This window comes from Solanum dulcamara, chromosome 1 (genome assembly GCF_947179165.1).
Source record: "Solanum dulcamara chromosome 1, daSolDulc1.2, whole genome shotgun sequence".
In the NCBI taxonomy this organism is placed as follows: domain Eukaryota; kingdom Viridiplantae; phylum Streptophyta; class Magnoliopsida; order Solanales; family Solanaceae; genus Solanum; species Solanum dulcamara.
Window position 1 is genome coordinate 25,902,279 of NC_077237.1, and position 18,704 is coordinate 25,920,982.

The window sequence follows — 18,704 nt, forward strand, 5'->3', positions numbered from 1 at the left end:
AGCAAATGTCAGAATTTCAAACTTTGTGAATATCTGATAGTGATTGGGACGTGTCAGCTGGTGCTATGAAAAATACTTTTGGTTATTGCTTCAATTTTAGACCAGGATGTTTCTCATAGTGCTCAAAGAATTCATCGAAGCAACAACAACTATTAATCAAGCACTATGACTTAGATCAATTTTTTTTATCAATCTACACCTGGAGCAAAAAGAAAGCACTGAATCTTTGTGGATAATCAACCTAATATAGCCATATCCAAAGATCATGTGTTTTATGGAATGACCAAAAACTTCAATATCAAATTCTATTTCTTGAGAGGAGTGCAAAAGGTGAGTGATTTTGCTCTATTGTAAATCAGACATTTTACCAAGTCATTTCATATCAGCATATTTGAATTTCTTAGAGAAAAATTGGGAGTTTGCAGCTCCTCATGATTCAAGAGGAGATGTTGTTACGTGTCTCAGGATCTGCTTAGAGTGGGTAAGAGTCTTTAACAGATTGTTAGGAGGTTAGTTTTTTCTTTTAGTCTTTATCCTAATAACTTATAGTTGTTCCTATTTTCTAGACATGTTAGCAATATTTTTAGCAGTCCATTTTCTATTTCAGCTGTAGTGCTCCTCTATTTATTTGAATAGCTTGAGAAAAGAGTTCTTCCGATTCAGTTCATCATGCTGCTCTAATTTAGTAACAATTGCGCACACATATATATATATATATATATATATATATATATATATATATATATATATATATATATATATATATATATATATTTTAGGTCGAACATCAATCATCTTTATATTTCAATTTATTTTTAATATAATCACACTCTCAGTTTTCCTTGGCTCTTGTAATTATTAAATTTTTAGCACTTACATAATTGGTACTCGTACAAAAGTTGAAAGAGATTGATTTAACAACTTTTCTCATATACTAAAATCACATACTAAAGAAGTCAAAAAGGTTGTAGAATTATTTTTTGAAAGTAGCAAACAAAATAAAGAAGTGGAATCCAATATGCTTTGTCACATTCTTTTGGATAGTATTCAGGAATGAGCAAATGATATCAAAGAAAGGATGATAAATAGTGGATAATATTTGTCATTTTTTTGGAATGTGACCATTAATATGTAGAGAATAAGTACAAGTTGCAAAATTGAGAGACTTGGACACCATCCTTAAGGTCATTTATGCAACAAGGTGTTATGTCCATCATTGAAAATGTTACCAGCACAGAATTGATTCTGAACTCTGCAAAATGGACACCATCATTAAGGCCATATATGCAATAAGTCGTGTTTGGACAAGTTTGTTAAAGTTGAGATTTTGTAAGTGAAAAGAATTACTTGTCAGAACAATATTTCACAATTATTAAAATCAGTATTCATACTGAAATAATTTTTGAACCCCAAACAGATCGAGACTTGGTAATTCTTTTCTTTTTGTTTTCTTCTTGCCACTTTTATCATTAAATAATAAGATTAGGTGGGTTCATCATTGTGCTATAGAAAATCGAAATAATAGGACAATTTTGTTCACGTTTCAAAATGTCAAGGATATATTCAGCAGAAGAAGTCTAAACCATGAATTGGCATTGGACCTTTTAACAGCCCTTTTTCATGTCAAATCATACACTTAAATTTGTGGATACTCTTTTTGAAGTAATTAAAATGAGTCATATATATGCATATGCATCCATGCAAGATTCTGTTTCATAACATGTACGGTCATTATCCCATGCTGTTAGCTAATGGTCCATAAGACATTGTTCCCAGTGATTCCCTTTTGTCAAAATGAATTGTGGACCATTCTTGCTTGTCACTGTTCCATATGTGACCAATTTGGACTTCTATTATACATATGTAGTTGCCAAACTGAGATTTGGACGGTCAGCTTTGAACGAATTTCTCTCTGTTTTCAGGCCTAAATGGAAAGGCCTAAAATTTACAATCATTCATCAACTTGCAGGTGTGAACATATATATTTATTCTCCAATCTTGGGCTTCACCATGTTCTTGGGTTTGTATGTTTTCTAGCTCTAAGCCAATAATAATATATCGCTGCCTAGAATGATAAGCTACCTTCCTATCAAAAAGACAAACTAAAGGCCAAGAATTCACATCTAGTCATAATAGAATGCAAATTTGAGTGGTGGAGAGGGAGATGAGGTTTTGGTCTTTGGACCTAGAAGCTAAAATTATATTAAAACAAAATTCTATTCATTTAAAAGACATATATGATCATTAACAAGAAGACAAAATGTGACAATGACCACATGCGAGTTCGTTTGGCAAGTCTGTGAATGGCTCCTTGTAAATCTCTCTTTAATCAGTTTGAAACATCTCTAACCAAAACATTGTTTCTAACAAAATCACCGACTGATTATCATATTTAAGCACTAAATTACCTGTGTCACCAGTTTCACTTCAATCTGAAACAAAAATTCAGTTCATGTACTGCTTAACACTATATTGACATTTCATACATATCATATCCCCAGTGCTACAAGAAACAAACGAAAAACAAAGTAATCAAGGTCTATCCCGATGCCTTTTTGTCTGGCATTATTTTAGAACAATGAGTGCTCGAGATGAGTAAGAACGAAGACAAGCTCATCTAAACTATGTTTAATCTGTACAGCATATGATTTGGTTTCCAAGTCTAGCTTTGAGAAAAACAAGGAACAAATAGAATTGTTTGCTGCCAAACCGCAGGGGGGTTGGCTCTACAAAGGGCTTCAACTCCCCAAGTCCATTACAAATTTACAATAGCTTGGCCCAGGATCCCAAGAACGGGAAAACAGCAATTAGCAGCCTCAAAACAAATGGAGTTTCTTTCCTTCCGATTCTCTTGCTCAATTTTCCATCAGTCAATTGTTTTGGTTCAGCCAGTCTTTCATTAAGGGTTTTTTCCTGCTGTCCTTCCATCCCATGATTGTCTAGTTCATCCCAACCACCAAAATTTAGAGAGCTTCGTGACTTTTTTATATCTGGTGCACCATTTGAGGACTGATAATCTCTAACTCCCCTGCCATTTCGAGTATTTTCTCCTCTTCCCATTCTTATTCCATGGTTGCTCACTACTCTAGCATAGTGTCTTTTCTTTTTCTTGTACTTGGATCGTGGGCCTTCATCGGACCATCCCCAAATGGCATCCATCACTAATGAAAGAGCAGACTGTGCCAAAGGAAGTGCTAATGCCATGATAATAGTATTTGTACTGGTTCCAAGTACCACTGACATAATAATAGCTGGAAGCATCCAACCAAAGGCTCTGAGCACCTGTACCAGACCATAAGACAATTCTACTTACAACAGTCTGCACAAATGGAGGTTTATAATTAATGAACCGAATTTTCCACCAGTCACAAAAGTACAAGCCAACAGATTAAAACACTCAATATATTTCACATATTTAAATGATCTTTGAAACCTAATGAATAGGAAAGGCTGAAATCTTGTCGTTGCCAGGTGATCCCCAGCAATATTTCTACTTTAATCCAAGCTAATCCAGTCTAATATCTAGCATCTACATAGAAATATGCAAAATTATGTAGTCTCAGCATCATCATCTTTTCCGGTAGATATGACATAAAAGAGTTCTCAGTTTCTTAAAAAGTGACGGTAATCTAGAAAGAGTAAAAAATATGTACGGAACAGGTGCAGGGCTGCTAATGAGTTCAATGAAAATTAGTTTTATCAAAAGAAAAAGGGAAAATACATAAGTTGCACCTTAAACTTGTTTTGGAGAACTCGGTTACACACTAACTTTACGGGTGTTTCGTTAACCCTATTCTAATCTGAAGTGAAACTAATACCCCTTTCTTGAAACAAACCTAGATTAATGTACAAGAGTGTTATACACTGTTGAAACGTGCCTGCCACGTGGATAACACCATTTTAAAGATTTTTTTATTTTTGTACATTTTCTTTTTAGTTTTTCCCTTCTTCCTTCTTTCGCTAATTTTTCTCCATATCCATGGCTATAAGTTGCATATTCATGACGTAATTTTTTTTCAGTTATCAAATTCATAACACACACTGCCCATAATTCAACGGGCTTCTCAACAAGATAGTTTATAGACGAGATAGACAATCATATAGAGGAAAACTAGGTCATTAGAATACGATCTTTCAGTGAAGGTTGAATGGTTTCAATCTCTACTTTGGATCTTGAATTTCGATTTATAAGGGGTACGATTTGAAGAAAGTGATATAATCAGTGTATTTAGAAAAGAAACATATACATGGTCCACTTTATCCCAAAAAATGGTGCCGGCGAACAACTTTTCCAGCCAACCAAACCCACGTCTAATTTGTCTCAGAAACAAATTTGATCTTTCTTTTACAATGTATAATATTAAACCCATTAATTAAATTTATCTACAAAGAAAAAGAGAATGGCGTAGATGGAGGAAAAGATAATGAGGGAGATGGTTGGTGTCTGGAAATTCTGGGAAGCAAGAAAGAGAAAAGGGAGAAAAGAATAAGAAAGAAAAAAGAAAACCTAAAAATGAAAAATAAACTAAGAATATATAATTAGGTATAACTAATTGTATATCATCTTATAAGAAGATGATACATGTACCTTTCGAGCATTTTTAGTATTATTTTTTCCTTTTCATGCGCTTCCAGAAAGTTGATAACATTTTGTGTGTCGTGCCACCGTAGTAGCCAAGTTTTCCAAGCAAGTTTGAGGTGAAATTTATGCATTTTCCAAAAGAAAAAAGAAAAAATTCAAGGAAAATTAGGAAGCACGGGGAGTAACTACAACTCTTAACTAGATGGAATGGGCTTAGTCTGGCAGATTTAAGACACTATAGCATGCAACTCAACTTGGATGTAAAATTGCGTAAAGGATTAAAAAAATACTGATGAAAAAACCATGAAACAAATTGGACCCATGTAGAGTCCTATGTTGAGTTATATATTTGTATCACATGGGTTATTATCTAAGGGCTTCCAACGCAGTTTAAAGGTCTTGAATTACTCCACCTGTTGCCTTAAGGTCTTGGGCTGGATGCTGAATTCTTTCACCACATAAAAGTTCATGTGTGAACAATAAAATCTGGATACACGTATAGAAGGGGTGTTAAGTCATATGGTTGTTCCACATGGGTTGTTTAAGAGCTTCTAAATCAGTTTATAAAGGTCTTGAATTACTCAAGCTACTGCCTTACGATTTTGAGTTTGAATGCTCAGATTCTCACACATATAACTGGAGAAACTTTTATACCAAGCAGGAACTGATCTTAAATTTTTTATTTGTAAGTTTATCGTTTGCATGTCAGTGGCAAGGAAGCAAAAGAACAAAAACTTAAGTGTTTAGGCTTTTAACTGAATAGACTAATGCTTTTTAACAAATTCACCCAACGCTTTTCCAGAAACAAAGAAGTCATCTTGTCCATAAATATCAAAGAGAAACTCTGATACATTCTCTTAATTTAGGGACTTTAGAGCGTCAAGTCATACACAAACCGGAGTGACTTTACTACCTGAAGAAAGAAAGCTGCTTCGGCAGGGTCGAAGAAGACGTGCAACACACCGAGGGGCTGGGGCTTCTTTATTGTAAGGCGTATAGAAGTCCAATTTTTGGCTTTTTTGTCGTGTCTTATGGGCATGTTCACAAAGGAAAAGGCTCTCCATGGGCAGGGTCTGCTTCAGCTCAAAGAGAATAGGTTGGCAGTCTTGAAGCGAAGGAGAACTTCAATCTAATATTCATTATGGATCAACGCATGTTTCCAGTCTATTTCATTATGAGGATGTATCACGTTAGGATCCGTTGCTCGAACCGAATCACGCCAACGTTATGCAAGTTCCTGGATCGTCTAAAATAATTGTAGTACCAAACACAGCACCTTGTATCAAAAATGGAAAATTGGCTATGGAGATTCCGTGTGGTCAGTAATTAAAGAGTGAGGAGGGATTTTTTGGCAAAGCAAGACTGATTAGCTCGCCTAAGGATCGTAGTGGAAGAATTCTTGATCTGCAAGCTATTGGGGATCTATTCTCAGGAAGGAATGAAAGCACTGACTTTGCTTACCTAATAACATCTTTATCTACAATCTACGAATAAGAAGTCCTCTTTACCTTACATCAAGTCAATATGACTTTAACTTTTATTTGACTGCTTATAAGATGCACTACGAGAGCAATCGTGATATTAACTTGCTCTTGAAATGTTCTGGTCTTCATCTGGTTGATGAATCTGAGAGTTCTTAGCTTTCTTCACCTGCTTATTATTATAATCTGTATTGAAGGGGTCTAAATTATAATGATAAACAGGTAACAATCATGAGAGGAGCGTCACCAATCCAGGAGTCTGGCCAGAATATACAATTTCTCACCTTTCCAACTTTAATCTTGTATTGTCCACGAACACAGACCACAAGCTGCATATATGTGTTTCGATAGACCAAACCCATATGAAGCGTGCCTTGTGTCTGTATACCAAAGTCTTTGTTCGCTGTACTTTGATGATATAACCTTTCTCCAAGGACTCTTTTCCACCTTTGCTGAATCTCCACAACCATTTCATTTAAGAGGCATTGTCTATGAACTTTCAAGGTCCTGGTTCCAAATCCCCCCATGCACTTGTCTTGTATCACCATTTATTACCTTACCGAATTGAAGGATCTTTTTCTTTGATATCATTCCACAAAATTCCTTCTGATCTTGTTCAAGTTATTCTTCACATTGGCAGGCATAGGAAAGAGCAACATAAGGTAGTTGGCAAGGAATCAAGGACACTGTAAATGAGCCCCCCATATATGTTGCCTTATATCTTTTGCCTTATATGTTGCTCCTAAGAACATGCCCAAATAGGTCGTTGGAAGCTCACCAATTAGACAACCCAAATTCTCACCTAGTCTATGCAAGTCCTCCACATCATTAATGGGAAATAGTGAGCTCTTTCACAAGTTGATCTTCAAACTGAAACTGCTTCAAACAATAGCAAGATGGCTCTTAAATATCTAAGTTTCTCCTCAGCTCCACAAAGAATAAGAATATCATCAGCATAAAGTACGTAGGAAAGCATCACTCTATCAAGTCTTCTTTCCCCAGTGTTGAACCCTTTAATCCCATTCAAATTCATGGTTCTGTGTAGCATTAGACTGATTCCTTCCATAGACGGGATGAATAAGAAGGGGACAGAGGGTCCCCCTGTCTTTAGCCCAATGCATAGAGGACAAGTCCTCTGGAGTTCCATTAATAATCACAGAAAATTTAACAGTGGAAATGCACCATAAATACACCCAATCCACACTCCACCAAATGCCATATATTTTAACAGATTAAGTAGGTAAAACCAATTCACATATCAAATGCCTTTTCTATGTCCAACTTACATAGAATACCACTTCACTGTGTCTCCTACTACTAACTAAGCATTCATTTGCAATGAGCACTGCGTTATCTGCCTTCTTTCTATGAAGCCCTTTTGTGTATGTACTACCAAGCAATTCATAACCTTCTTTAGTCTTTCTATCAACCACTTGGAAATGATTATACAGAAGCTTCCCAATAAGCTAATTGGCCAGAAATCCTTCAATTCCTCTGCACTTGCCTTCTTAGAGTTAGAACAATGAAAGAGGCATTAAAGCTTCTTTCAAATTTACCAGAGTGATAGAAGAAACGTACAGCAGCCATACCACCACACTTCACCACGAACCAACAATGGTAATAAATGGCCATATTGAACCCATATGAGTAAGGAGCCTTCTCACTTAACTTCTAATGATATACTCCACTTCCTCTTCTGGAAAGGTCTGTGAAGCCATTCACTATCTTCTGCTGATAATCTGGAACAATTGGCTTGGAAGGAGGGCCTCCGATTTTCGTATTCCCTGTAAAAGTTCTTGCAACTAAGTATCTCCTCATTAATTACTACATGCTTCTCCACCTCTACTCTGTTAACTTTCAGCTTTTCAATCATGATACTCCATTGATTTTGAACTTTTCAATCATATTAAACCTTCTGTTTGCATTTGCAATAGTGTGTAAAAACTGTATTTTTTGTCCCCCGCTTTTATCCACCAAAATATAGATCTTTGTTTCCATAAAAGTTTCTTCTTTTCTTCTAACTTTGTCACCTCATGTAATTCCATAATGGTACCAGCCCTTTCTGCTAACTGCTCTTCATTAAGCACCCCGATTTCTTCAATGTTGAGCTTATAGAACCTATTGCATTAGATTCTGGAGGATAAAGTCAAAGCTTCCTCTTCACAGCCCTCAAAGTCCAGCCCATTTGTTTACCCACCTTGGTTATACATCTCTGAAGCCATTTTAGAAACGCTATCAAATTTAATAGGAGGACTAGAAAATTGTATGCATTGTTGCATGTTGGACGTCGTCCCTTCCATGGTAATGCCAGAATTTCGACAGAAGAAAATACAGAACCTTCCTCTGCAAAAGTAGCTTCGAATCTTCTGCCACTTTCAAGTTCTTCTGCCCCATCAAAACCTCCAGTTAGAACCTCTGCATATGTTTCCTCCCTAAAAGAAGAAACTTGGTTCACTTCGGATGATAGCTGCTCTGTAATCACCAAACATTCTGGAGAAATTATATCACGATTTTGACCTTTATGGTTGGGCTGCTGATAATTCCACGAGAAAAAGGTCTGATTTGAGCCCATTAATATCTGCCGAATGGGTCATTGGAGAGGCATTACCAACCCCACAGAAAACTCATTTTTTCTGTATTTTTACCCGTTGCTTGTCTGTAATCACCAAAAATTCTGGAGAAACTATATCATGATTTCCAGCTTTATGTTGGGCTGCTGATAATTCCACGAGAAAAGGTGTCTATGGACATAATAAAACCTAGTGAAATCACCTTTTACACTTAAGATAATTAGACTCAAACCATTATTCCCAGGACGGCCAATATCAGAACTAACAGCTTTTGCTTTTTTATTTCCATTTGTAATTGCATGTGGGCCACATGACTAATTTTGCACCAATTCAAATTTTAAATTAAAACTGCTCTAGGCGACGTGCTGCGCTGGGAATTACTGCTGCACCTCCCTTTTCAATATTAATTCTTCCACAGGACCTCTGGCCATTACCATCGCAAAAAGAATCATATCACAGTTGTACAGACTTCCTCTATACCCACCTGAATTTTAATTCTGCACTCCTCGCCTAGAAGAAAAATGTACTCCGGCATTTTGGCTGATGAGGATCAAACTTGAATTCTCGCCCATTTTAAATGGGCTTTTGTACGTGTCTCCTCATCTAGACTCACAACCCCCCTACAGTGATTTCCAATAGCTCTGTTAGTGTCTCCCCACCACATATGTGCCAGGAAGTCTATTTAATCGAATCCACATGTGGTTGGCAATATTATTCTTCAAGCATTAGGCAATGTCAAATCACAAAGATAGACAGTAAGAAACACCCACTATACCCCTAGCTGCTTCATAATTTGATAGAAATTCAAAGAGAAATCTTTTACCAACCGTCTCCACCACTCCAGGTTCCGCCGCCAAGTTCCAGTTCTTCTTAGCCCATACATTTAAATCATACGCTCTGCCCCAATTTTATTGTGACACTCTTATCTTTTTTAGTCAGTTCCAAGACAAATAACACATTTCTGTATTTAGTAACTATTAACTTTAAAATGCTCATTTTACCTTAAATGAGATTATTTATTGTCACACAAATATCTATGGCTTATTTTAGACCATAAGTTTCAAAAGTCTTACTTTATTTCTTAAACTTTGTACCAAGTCAAGCACCATCACATAAAATAGGACGGAGGAGTGACATTTTAGACTTAACTCTATGTTCCTATCTAATTTAGCTGTCAGGCATTATCTCATACAACTCTGTTGTTGTACTGGTGACATGTTATCCACCCACAACACCTCCTTATCACAGCTAGTATTCAGTCTTTAAGTAGAGACTTTCTTTGGCAAGGCAACAAAGAGAAGAAAAGCAGTAATCTAGTTAAATGGGAGGCTATAACCTTCAGCAAGAAACATGGTGGTTAGGCATAAAGAAACTGAGTCTGCATAATAGAAGTCTGATAATAAAATGGTATTGGAGGTTTAATAATGAGGACAGTGCACTTTGGAGGAATTTCATATCCTAGAAATAATGCCGAACCAGTGGACCACAAATGATGTTAATAGCCCGAATGGTAGCAGTGTGTGGAGAACTATCAGAAACCAATGGCAAACTACTGGAAAAATGTGGAGATTATTGTGGGAGATGGGATCTGAAGTTTATGTTTCCAGTTCTTTATTCTATAAGTCTCCAACAACATGACATGATCAACCAAATGTAGAGTCAACAAGGGTGGAATCTAATATTTAAACGAGCTCTTAAAGATCGGTTAGTAGAGAGTTTTGTCACATTGCTTCAGATCTGGAACTTTTGGTACATGCACTGATTCTACAAACCAACTCAGATGGAAACTAAAAGGGGCCCTCTCAGTAGAGTCAGTGTATTGGCAGTTGAATCAAAGAGGTCCTGTAAAGGAGGATTTGGAAACAAGTTGGAAAGTAAATATCCCTATGAAGGTGTCATTGTTTGCCTGGTTGGTGATTAGGAAGCGTGCATAACTCAAGATAAGCACAAGAAGAGGTCTTCAGATTTGTTCAAGATGTTTTTTGTGTGAACAGGAGGGTGAAAACAATGAACACTTATTCCTACACTGCAGGACAACTAGAAATTTGTGGCACATGTTCTTTCATATTTTGGGAATAACTTGGGTACTACCGAGTTCTACTTTGGCACTGATGAACAATCGGTGGATTATTGGGAATAGAGGTAGGGAGGAGGACTGGTGGAAGATCATTCCTTCTTGCATTAGGTGGACAGTGTGGAAAGAAAGAAATGGCAGACATTTTGAAGGCACTAGCAGTTCTGTCCAGAAAATTAGGATGAATTGTCTTAGCTTGATCTTTTTTTGGTGTAAACAGAATATGTGGGGGGAAGTAGGATAGTTGGTAGATCTAATTGGCAATGTATAATTGTATAGGGTTCTGGGCAGGGGTTTAGGCACCCTTTCAATGCTTGTCAAGTTTCCAGCTTAGCACCTTTTTCTGGGGTGGCTAAGTTTATACTGAATACAATTGTTACTTGTCTCAAAAGAAATAGTATCCAATCTTCGAGTCACATATCATTTCTGGGTTATGGTAGCCCTGCATATGATTTGTCGTCGACTTATTTTGTTGAAAAGAGAACCCACAGCCGCTATCCTTCGGGTGCGCACAGGATACACCTGCTCCTTTGGTATAATAGCCCGCGAATCATTTGACCGAGAAAGCATGCAGGGGTTTTCGAACCGAAGACCCCCCATTTGGGAGATCACCTGCTGAACCAACTCAGCCACCCCTTGTGGGTTTGTTGTCGACTCTCCAAATGGTTTATTTTTTCATTTCTCCGCAAAACCTTTGGATTTATCCTACAATATCAGCCCATCCGTTGTTCTCCTTGAACTCGAGAACAATAATCTGTGCCTTCCTTCTTCCTTGTACTGCAACTTTTCTGATGTATTTACTCCGACTGTTCTCATAGATGGAGTATTCATATGACCACTGCTGCTTCACCCATTTTTCGTTGATTTCCCCAATACCTTCTGAACCTAAGCACATGATATGAGCAATCCACAAGTATATTATGACTAATGTGTATGCTTGTCATGAATCCTCTTCTCCTTTCAATCCACCCATACCGGTTGGGACCATCTTCCTCGATATCAAATGATTTCCAACTAGTAGCAAATAGCAAGCCTCTGGCGGTGGTCAGAAGTAAGATATTTGATTAAAAGCACCCTTAGCAAATTCCGTGCATTTTTACCTCTCAATTGTGCAGGATCCGAGCCCTCAGGGATATAGGAGAAAATGATCAAGGGCTTTGACATACTTAGTACATTCAAACGTACTAATGCATATTGTTGCCTACATTGTCTCATAATGTAGGGGTTGAGGAGCACCTTCCTACACGTGGCTAGTTGAGCTTTTTCATCGGCGGAGTTTTGGTGAATCCTCATCTATCGGGACTAGTTATGAGTTGTTACTTCTTACTTCAAAAGACTTGTCATATTCGTATTGAGGGTGAGCTAGGGACATGTCTTAGCCCCAGCCCTTCTTGGTTAGTAGAGGCATTAGTTGGAGCCCTTGAGGGTTTCGATCGCCGTGTTACGACTAGGCCCTAGGTCGAGTCGTGACAAGTCGTCTAGCAGAAGTAATAGCCATAATGTTTGGTTTGGAATAGTAGATATACCAGGGGAATATTCGACTTGGTATAGGGACAGACTCATTTCTCCTTTCAGAATAATTCAGAGAAGAATACCTCAATGGGACGTTCTACAGGTCGAGCAAGCAAAGTAGAAAAGTGACAACCTTAGGAACCAAGGTTCATATCCCAACAGAAGCAACACCAAGTGATTTAACTAGGTTTTGTTATGTCCATACACACGTATTCCCTATCAACATTTTATTCCTACTATATTCAAGCACTAAGGAAACTTATTGTGTGAAATCAACAAAATAATTTCTAAACTGAGAAAGTTAATACACTTAGGAGTAGTTCCTCAAAAGATTATAAATAGAGATTGTTATACAGTGAATAACATTGTAGGTACTGCTGCTGGTGATACAAAGATTTTTATTCAGAGTTAGCCTACTTTTGAGGGAGTTTTTGTCTTTACATTTTCTTATCTAGGTGTACAACTTTACAATTTTTATTCCACATTCTATTCTGCATAAAATAATAAATTAATTCTCACATAAGTTATGGTGGCATGCATAATTTAATACATGAAAACAATTTAAACAAACATTGCATTAGCTATATAGAATTTTACACTGGAAATGAAACATTTTATCAGTTACGTAACGATTATATTAGAAATGAAGAATTTTATATTGCAAAGCAAACGTTAAGTTAGTTATGCACAATATCATAATGGGATTATTTTGTTTTATGCAGCCAACAACAAGCCCTTAGTCTTGGTCACTTGCATTTTCAAGAACTATAATAATGAGAGACTCTCTTCCTATCTTATTTCTTATTTACTGCAGTAAAATGCCAGGACTCACCCTAAATCAAACCAAATTACTCATTTCCTTCATCAAAAATTTCTATAATTTGAACCTATTCACCTCCCTTCTCATTCATAAACATACCAGTCATATTCAATCATTCTGCAACAGAGTTCAGCCTCCTGAACCTTAAGTTTCCAAGCAGTCAGACTATGTCCAATAGCATAAACCTAACAGAAACCAATGGTTGACTTAAAAACTGTAGTTGTGTATATAAATCACTAGTTTAACCTAAAAATATAATGATAATAAGAAAAGAAGAGAAGGATGGAGAAATTTTTTCCAGTCTGTAAATAAAGTATTTTGGTCATTGCATCTATCATTTGTAGGTGAAGCCTCATCCTATGTGAATACAGGGTAGACCTGAAATTCTCATGATTGATCACTAGCATTCAAAGGTTCTTTTCCTATAAAAGCTTGGATGATCATGGTTTACACGTTAGCATTGTGGGAATGCCACTCGCAGCAAAAAGCAAATCCCTATCGCCAGCTTTACCCAAATGAAACTCCAGAAATCAATGCAGCCTAAATTTTCAAGACATCTTTTCCACAACAGAAACCACAACATAATTGCATGTCACCACATAGATCTCATGGTGAGACCTTCAAATTATACCCTCAACCTCTTTAATGCTTAATGATATGCTCTATTGACTTCTATAACCTTTAAGCCAGTGTTATCAAAGGACTAAACCATAAACAAGGTTCAAGATCTGTTGGGGTTAAGGACAAAGCGTAACTGCACTCGCTTTAGTGAATACAGATACAGCCATGTAGAACCCAGTACACAGAAATGTGAAAAGAATGTTAGCAGGTGGAGTGGAGATATACCAACCTAGTGAAACACAGTATATATTATACTTCACAGAGCACCGCAAGATACCAATTCTGCAACCATATTTTTCTTAATCAAGAATTATGCAACAATAGTTGAAAAAAAGAAAAAAGACTTATGCAACAAGCTTCTCTCATGATTTTGAGTTAATTTCAAATTTGGATCAGAATGGGTGTTTGCTTCTCAATATAAAGATGTCAAAATTGATTTAACTTTCTCTATGTAGAAACTTTATGCACAATCATGATTGTCTTTTTAACTTCACCATGAAATGGCATTCACTTAGTTTTACTCAATATTATGATTTCACGAAGGTTTATATTAAAGATTAGCATGTTATAATCCATATCCAACAACAATGGCAGATTTTTTAAAGGCCACCAATACTCTAAATTAATAAATTTCTCTGTGATCTTTTGTTGGGGTTCTATTGCCAGAAATATCAATTCATTTCTACACTAACCAATAATCTCACAAGAATCAAGTCAAAAGTCCTTTTAACATGTTGATACTTGTATTTATCTTATAAGAAACAAACAATGATGCATTTGAGAAATTAAAGAGTAAGTATTTGATGGAAACCCTAAAGGAGTTTATATTGATAACTGATCAAAATGCAAATCTCAAACTGAAAGGAGAGAACCTAGTCGTTTATTGTTAAGCTTATAAAAAGCCCCGCATTGGTTTTATAGAAAGGTTTTGCTAGCTTCATATGTAGGAAGTTACAAATGCAGTACATAGTAGAGAATTAGTACTAAGGTCCATGATCCATGGAGCATGGCAAAAATCGTGGTGAGTCATTTTAAAGGTTACCTTACTCAAAAAAAATAAAAGAAATTGTGTGGATTCATTGACAGAGAATGTAGCATTTCCATTTCTTGGTCCCAGCAGTTGATACTTAAATTTACCAAACTCAAGTAACTCCCATATCAATTACAGTAAACATTCAAACAGTTGCCTTTCAATTTCATAAAAACAGACTCTACAAAATTCAAACTTTCACATAATTTCTCAGACATATATAAAGTTTTTGCAATCCTGAAAGAATGAATAATTGTTTGTAGTGGTGCAATTGCTTTTACATGTCAAATCTCTACAAATATAAACACTTAACCACCAAAATGATAGCCCTTGAATATGATAAACATTACCTTCATCACCCAGGCAAAAGCAATTGAACCATCCATACTCCCAAAACCATCAATTCCAGCTTCTTCGTCTTCAACATCATACTCATCTCCCCAAGGAGATGGATCACCGGACCACCAAATCCGCTGCTTTGTGGAGCCTCCAAAACCAAACTCATCGTTAGCCCTAATCTCGTTATCCCAACTAAAGTCCTGGTAGTCCTTTGGGCGCTTGCTATTGCTGTGCCACCGGGCGCTGGCACCTCCCCGGCCGCCGGAACTGATAGAGAAACAACGTGTGGAATCTGAAGTAGGATTGTTCAGTGGGAATCTGTGGCGTAAAGGAGAGGATAAAGGATTAAGAAGAGCAGGGGAAGTGAGGAATTGAAGTACATCAACCCCCATTGAGTGGTCGTCATGGTATTTTTTGTTTAAACACATGAGTATATAAAATAGCGTAAACCACACAAATCCCACTGGTTTAGACAGATTACTTCTTTTCATGTTCGTTTCTAATATTACTAGTCCTACTAAAATTCGGGTCGAATACATATATCTAATACTTCAAAATAATATATATCTGAAATACATTTAACATATGGGTAATTAAAGAACGTAACTGAAATGCATATGTTAAGGAGGAAATCACTCCTTTAAACGTGAAATGCATAACTTAACGGAGGAAATCACTCCTTTAAACCTTTTGAGTATTTCTAGTATCATAATCCTAAAAAATTCAAAAAATGAAAATTCCTTCCATTCTTTTTTCGAGCAACAATTTTTGTGTTTGAGATTGTTTTTGCTTAATAGCTATGGTGTATTTGTAACACCTTGAACTATTCCAACTTAGTTTTGTCTCCAAGAGCCCTGAAAAAGTGAGGAAAGTAATTGTCCTAGTGGGCCATGAGTGTCACCTACGACCCGTAGAAGGTTCTACGAGTCGTAAAGGGGACTTAGTAAAATTTTTAGTGGTTGAGATCCTCCTACGGATGGTTTCTACGATCTGTAGAATTTCTACAGACCATAGGAAGTGTCCGTAGAAGAGGTCCCAATGCCCAGATTTGAATTCATTTCACGAGCCCGCTTCCACGACCTGTCTAAATGTGTATGACCCGTAGGGCTAACTCGTAGACCTAATGTCACATTCTAATATTGTCATGACCCAAAAATCGAGGTCATGATGTCACGCATTCCAAAATCCAACCTAATGTGTAAGCCTAAAAGTAAAACTCATACGAAACTCCCAAAGGGAAAGTCATGCCACAATTTAAATGAAAAGAAAGACAATGAAGAAATTATCCCAACACTTGGTGTCATAAGTATAAAGAGCATCAAATACAAGATTCGAGTCTGAAGATACAACATAAGTCTTTGAATGATACAAAAGACTGAAAAATAAAAATAGACTAATGACGATCCGAATTTCGGGACCTTACCACTAATTTGAGAATACACAATCCGCTAGAGTATTAGCTGTCACGTGAGGTACCCTGACTAGTATCTGCATCAAAAAGGGACACAAAAGTAGGGGTGAGTACAATTCACATGTACTCGGTAGGTTTTAGCTGACTGAGTACAAGAAATTAATCAAACCTATGAAATAAACTAATGAATGCTTCCACCTGCATACAGAAAAGTCCCACTTCGACATCGGTGCCGCCAGTTTATATATATAATGGCGCGAGTAAAGTAAACCCCATAATAATAGCTCATAATCACAATTAACCAGATAATTCAAGCAGCACAGATATCAATGCAATGCAATGCAATATGATGATGTAATGATGTGCTGGTATGGTGGAATCAAGACTGTCGCACAGCCTATCATATATACCTGCCGAGCTTTGCTACGAAGTAGGACCCATGGGGGTCTCGCAGACCATATACCTCAATCACAATATCTCATTATCTTTTCCACTTCCTCATGGTCAAGGGATCACAATGCATCCACTATCCTGCTGTAAAACTGCCTCGGTCAGGGACTCAAGATACAAAGGTTTAAAGGTGTTTCATTTTCTTTCTCAAAAAGAATTTCCATATTTCTCAACTTCTCATATTTTATGATATGATGAATGAGGATGAATTCATCAAAACACATATGTCATGTAAGTAATAATCAACTCACATGTAGTACAAGGTTCAAAGTTCTCAAAACTTAACCTACACATGATTTTCACCCTCAATAAATAGTAATGGGAAGGAAATACTTCCATTTAAATATTCACCCCTTTTTCAATAATATTTCAATACTCAAGCATGCTCAAAACCCCCAACTCAACTCCTCAGGAGGGCATCACAAGTCAAATAATATCCTCAAGCCTTTCTCACAGGCAAATGATGAATCACATGCTCTCAAAGCAAATAAGATAACAAATAATGCCCCCACAAGGGCTATGTAATACAAATAAGCCCCAACACGGCAACACATTAATAAATAAGCCTCACACAGGCATCACAATATATATATAACATTCTCAACTCATACTACAACCCCATCTCAAAGTCTATAACATATGAATGACTAATTACCCCATCTCATTCTCAAAGAAGGATAGTCAAACTACCTCAATTGCCAAAATCGCACTCCAACACCTTCACCGAATAAACAACTCTCGAATTCAATGCCCGGAATAACAACTCACTATCAATAATAAACCATACACATCACAATGAGTCCAATGACACCTATATTGATAGGTTTCGGAACCGGGGTAAAATGATCCAAAAATTAATTATTTTCGAAAAGGGTTAAATATGGAATTTTATTTGAAAATTATGTTCTACATACCGAGTAGAGTTTGTGGATGAAAATCTCATTAAAATCGACCAAGAATCGAGTTCTAAATCATGAAAATTCAATTTTCTAACTTGAAAGAAAATCTCATAACCCACCTTTGAAATATTGATTTACAGATATTTTGAAAGATAATAATTGCAGAAATTGGTAAAGGATAATCTCACCATGATTTTCCTTGCGGGAAAACTCACAATTTAGAATCAAGAATCATTAAAAACAGAGCTAAGATGACCAAGAAACAATCCTCCAAAAATCATCACAATTTCATTTCGAAAATGGCAAGAGACAACAACTTTGAACAGCGATTTATCAAAAATGAAGCCTCTAAACTAAAACTGATCATACCATAACGATCCTTACAAAAAACTCAGTAATTTTGCCTCAAGAATCGCTGAAAATGGATCCAAAATGCTCAAGATATCAAATCTCAAAATTCATCAAAAAGCTAATCTGAAAATAGAAAGGGCAGCTGCTATAACGCTAATTTTACCTCAAATAAATCTTCCCCATCACTTTCTGATTTCACCACTGTATTTCTATGGGAAAATGACATAATTTAGAGCCTTGAATCACTGAATTCGGTCTAAGATGACCAAGAAATCATCTTTCAAAGTTTATAAAAATCTGAATCCGAAAATGATCGAGGCAGCACCTAAAATATCAAATCTTACTTAAAACAAAGCTTCTAATCAAGTTTTCGAGCTTACCAATGGATTTCTCGCGAAAATCTCTTGAAGATAGACTCTTGAATCACTAGATTTGGACTTGAAAAGCTCAAGAAATAAGGGTTCAAAGTTGAGAAAAAATTCTGAAAAATCTGGTGCAAAATCTGCACTTTTGCACCAGATTTTTCTGATTTTGCATTATTTAAAGTCTCCAAACGGACCCTCA

The 18,704-nt window shown here is 36.5% G+C and overlaps 1 protein-coding gene across 1 annotated transcript; it reads right to left on the reverse strand.

The window, feature by feature from the left end:
- Window positions 1-2,433: 2,433 nt before the first annotated feature.
- On the reverse strand, window positions 2,434-15,535 carry LOC129903332 (uncharacterized). Its single transcript, XM_055978862.1, has 2 exons — window positions 15,041-15,535; window positions 2,434-3,282 (listed from the first exon to the last, which is right to left on the reverse strand). The coding sequence occupies exons 1-2, from the start codon at window positions 15,518-15,520 to the stop codon at window positions 2,764-2,766; spliced, it is 999 nt and encodes a 332-aa protein (XP_055834837.1). The 5' UTR covers window positions 15,521-15,535; the 3' UTR covers window positions 2,434-2,763.
- Between the last annotated feature and the right edge of the window lie 3,169 nt (window positions 15,536-18,704).